We start from the raw sequence: 4455 nt of genomic DNA on the forward strand, positions 1-4455 counted from the left end.
CCAAGGACACATACGCCCACAATGGTAGCAGCGTCGGGCCTTGAACCCATTACCTCTGGGTTACAGGCAGGCGCGCTAACCACTATGCCACGGCGCCAGACTTGTAGTATGTTTTATTGTAATATGTTATACATGGGAATGTCTTTCCTTCACGTGGTGGGCTAGGACAGTTGATATAGCACAAGAGTTCTGTTCGATACACATGCCTACTTACAAGTTAAGACGAATGAAACTTTGTGACTTTCTAAATTATTTTTGGTAAATTAAGGGGTAAAAAAATAATTTTTTTAAGGGGTAAAATCCAGCTGAATAATTTTACAGTTATAGGTTTATACCTACAAAACTCTGATAAGACACAAATCCCTGATTTGATCATAGAAAACATGTGAACTTCTCTACTGGCAAAGTATTGCGCAATACTTAAATTTTATAAGAGGTATATGTAGTGCTTACCTATAAAATACTCTGGTAAATCACAAATGCCTGATTTGATATCAAAATACTGGTTGACTGGCAACACTGCAATGACTTCATCTCCTTCCTTGAATCTTGTCACCTCTTCACCAACTACAACATAAGGAAACATGCATTGTACGTCAGGTGCGTGGCGCAATATTGCTATTAGTCTATAACTGACTAAATTAATGAAATTAATTTCATCCTTTTCCTCAGAATACAGATGTGAAAACTATCCAGAAAGCAAAAGGAAATTTCATTAATTAATACTAAAACTATGGTAAAGAAAACCTGATAATGCATATTGTGCAAAAGTGTTGCAACTGTGTTATTTTATTCTATGTGGGTGAGGTCCCGCAGCAGGCACACGATGGGTCCTATAGGATCTATGCCACAGTTGGCCTATCACCCCAGTGATGTGCTTTAAGGATTATAGTCTAGTTTATGTAAATTTGGCAAGAAAATATAATATAGAGTAGATCCTTCTTCCTGTTGTAACTTATGGGTTCTTGGATTTATGCCAGAGTTGGCCCAAATACCCTTGCAAGTCTACAGAACAATATTTTACCAACTAAATTGTCAGTAATTCTCACCTTTTATCACTATACCAGCTATGTCTTTCACGATGACACCATCTTTATAATCACGTGATACAAATTTAGTGATAAGCGGATGATTTGATTGGTCAATTGTACATGATCGCACAGATATTCGAACATCTAATAACTGGCCATCCATAATAAATAATTTTTTACAGAAATATTGTATCCTGTCAACCCCTGAAAGTGTATTATAGTGCTTCTTAATCTTTATTACTTCAGCTCTACTTTGATCAACCAAGCACTTGATAAAACACCAACGTTATAGACCGATACTGAACCTTCAATGAATCAGGCCACTTTTTATTACAAAATCAACTCAAATTGACAGTCTACTCTAGCAGTGCATTTATTACATACATCTAACTTAGATCTGCAAAACAAATGGAGTGGTAAAATAATAGTTTAATTTACAAATGCATAAGCAAGTACATGATATATTAACGCATGTGGAAACTAACACAAGGCACATTGAGGCACAATAGCAAAATATTGATTTTTGTACTGTTAAAATAAAATGATCGTAAGTTAAATTAAAACAGTTCAAATAATTAAGATTATAAATTGCACTAAGCAGGACAAAGCATATGGAAAAGAGAAAGTGAGAAAAATACCATTTAAAATATTATGTGGACTTTGACACAAATATTTAAGCGGCATTTACACACTGTTTCAACACATTGTACAACACTGATTGTAAGGAATAAACTATAATACAGAGCAGTAGCACACAGCATACAAACTATAGTAGCACACAGCATACATATAGTAGTACAGAGCTTACATATATAAGTACAATGTATGCCTTTTGCCTATGTTTGAATACATTGTATACATACACTTGTGTTTTGGCTCTTCTGACAAAAATTTTGGATAGCCAACATTCCAACGTCCTACTCATGTTGTCTTTATCAGAAAGAATGACACTAAATCAGGGTGAAATGATCAATGAGAGTCATTTCACCCTCGATGAAGAGGACCTTAAAAAGGCGGCAAAACCTCAGTTAGCAACATTCTTGGCAGAAAAGCCAAAAAACAAGTATAAGTATAATACGCCTAGTGGCAACAGTACATATTGCATTATTGCATTAATGTTTAAATTACTTCAGTTGTACTAACAGTTTATAAATATATCAGTTAAACATAAACACTTAAGTAAAGTTTGACTTGATTGATTGCACTGGATATAACGAGCACGTTGTTAAACAACTTGATCAATTAGATACGTTGTGTACCATAAGATAACAGCACAAAGACAAATCTTATTAAGAATATGCAGTGCATGGTAATATGAAACAATGATATTACAAGTACTGCAGTAATTTCTATGGAAAAATATAAAGTTCAGTACATTGTATTAAATATTGCAAAAGTATTTTTTTCAAAAGCAAAATAAATCTTCACAATAATATACAAACATATGATAATATGAAACACAATGATATTACATTAACAAGTACTCTAGTAATTTCTATAGAAAGTTAGAACATAAAGCGCATTGTTTCAAATAAATCAAAAGTATAAGTTCAATATGACAAAAAAATAATAAACAATTCAACCGATAATTTGTGGATGAAACAACAAAATTATCTCATGTTAAAAAGGGTGCAAAAAAACTTTATTTTGAAAAACTATTAATGAAAGTTACTGAGGCACCATTGTGGTAAGGCATCAGCATTTTTAAAAAGCTTATTAATTGCACAATAACACCAATAGCGTTGTATAACTTTGAAATAAAATACTGTCATTATTAGATCAGTGGTTCGCAACAGTGGAACAAATTTAAAGACAGACTGTATCTTTGACAATTGTTTTTTAATAACTATTTGATGTTTCTTATGGATTCAGAAAAAAGAGAATTATACATTTTCCTACAACTTAAAACAGTGCTGCTAAAGGTTTTGTAGCACCACTGTAGTATCAACTAAGAAATAATACTAAATCCAATTTCCCTAACCTAATTTTACAACTTTTGAAAGTATACAACAAAATGAGTTGCGTAAAAACTAAAAAAAAATTTTACAAATTTTTAAACATGGTTGGGAACCACTGGTGTATATTCTTATTTTAAATAAAAGGCACCGTGTTTGGAGTACATGGGTGTATAAAGAAGGCTACTGCATCTAAATATGGTTACAGTAGTTGTTTTGGTACCTAGATCAGTTTATAAAACTTTTTGTGTGAGGTCTATTCATCATAAAAATTAATAAAAAAACAATTTTCTGGTTGTAATTGAAATATGACAGAAAATCTTATACAGATGCAAAATTGAAAAATGGTTTTCTTTTAACACTAAACTGGAATACTGGAAGTGAAGTCAACATTATTACATTAATTCTCTGTGCAGTCAGGTAAGTAGGTAAAACAGCATCGGTTAAATTGCAAGTATGTGATAATAACAAGGCATTGCAGGTATATTATAATAAAGATAAAATATAGTAAATTGGGGAAAATGAGAAATCTTCAATTTCTAAATATCCTGATCATGTTTTAAACAATTAACAAAGGTATATAGGAGTCGTTGGAATGCGGTTTTATAACTCTTTGAATGTTCTATGTTTATTGCCAAATGGGACGATAAAATAGAATGAAAAGGTGTCTCATCTTCCCCCACTACTATATATAAACATACTGTTTAGATCAAGGCTTTCCAAACATTTTTATATGTGACCCTCTTTAATCTTGTACAATTTTTCTTTTTCTGTCCCTTAATGGTTAATAGCATAATACACGTAGTACTTTGTGTAACATTGGTAAACTCTCGGTGACCCCATGAAGTCCGTTATCCTCAGTGTGGGAAGCCCTGTTTTAAAAGACTATCTCTTTTTTTATTCAATGATTATCTGTTTTGTTTTCTTTTGAAATTAAGGCCGATGTCTCAGAGCACGAACTTTCATAATCCATGACGTCAGTTGAGTAACGTCTTTCCTCTGAGTTGCTGGTATGTCCAGGCTCATGGTCAGGATAACACTTCGCCTGGTGGGGAAGAATAAATAGTAAGAACATGGGATTTTTGTTTGGAAAGGAAACGACTTGAATAAGTCATTATAACGTTATGTACACTGTTGCTGTCAGGCACATTATACTTGTATTTTAGCTTTCAGGTTGTTTTTCTTTCAGTATGGTAAAATGATCAAAATTTTGGGCAGAAGAGCCAAAATACAAGTATTATATGCTTGGTAGTATATAAAAAACAAGGTTATGAAGAATAACTAAGTCAAGTAAACAAGGTTGAACCTAAACCTGCAAGTCGTTGCAGTTTGGTTAAAAAAATTCACAATTTTTAATAAACCACTTAAAACATTAAAAACAGAATTTTTAAAAAACTAAATAAAAAAAATAGTAAAAATATTTAAACCTGCAAAACAATATATAAGTGAAAGTAAAAATACATGACTTT

General features: G+C 32.1%; 1 protein-coding gene and 1 long non-coding RNA gene across 3 annotated transcripts in view; one reads left to right on the forward strand and one right to left on the reverse strand.

The window, feature by feature from the left end:
* LOC100180788 (quinone oxidoreductase-like protein 1) overlaps window positions 1-1235 on the reverse strand; it is a 4577-nt gene extending 3342 nt beyond the window's left edge. The window contains exons 1-2 of the mRNA XM_009859446.3: window positions 1050-1235; window positions 454-567 (exon numbers count right to left, since the gene is read on the reverse strand). Coding sequence (XP_009857748.1) covers window positions 454-567; window positions 1050-1194 — 259 coding nt within the window. The 5' untranslated portion in view covers window positions 1195-1235. The remainder of the gene's footprint in view (window positions 1-453; window positions 568-1049) is intronic.
* On the forward strand, window positions 473-3062 carry LOC113475789. Of its 2 annotated transcripts, XR_003397560.1 has the most exons (3): window positions 473-600; window positions 673-736; window positions 1278-3062. It is a non-coding gene; the product is annotated as an uncharacterized LOC113475789 (long non-coding RNA). The 2 variants fall into 2 exon arrangements; XR_003397561.1 differs by lacking the exon at window positions 673-736 and having other exon boundaries at window positions 512-600.
* The last annotated feature ends 1393 nt before the right edge of the window (window positions 3063-4455 follow it).

Source organism: Ciona intestinalis, chromosome 2, assembly GCF_000224145.3.
Source record: "Ciona intestinalis chromosome 2, KH, whole genome shotgun sequence".
Taxonomy (NCBI): domain Eukaryota; kingdom Metazoa; phylum Chordata; class Ascidiacea; order Phlebobranchia; family Cionidae; genus Ciona; species Ciona intestinalis.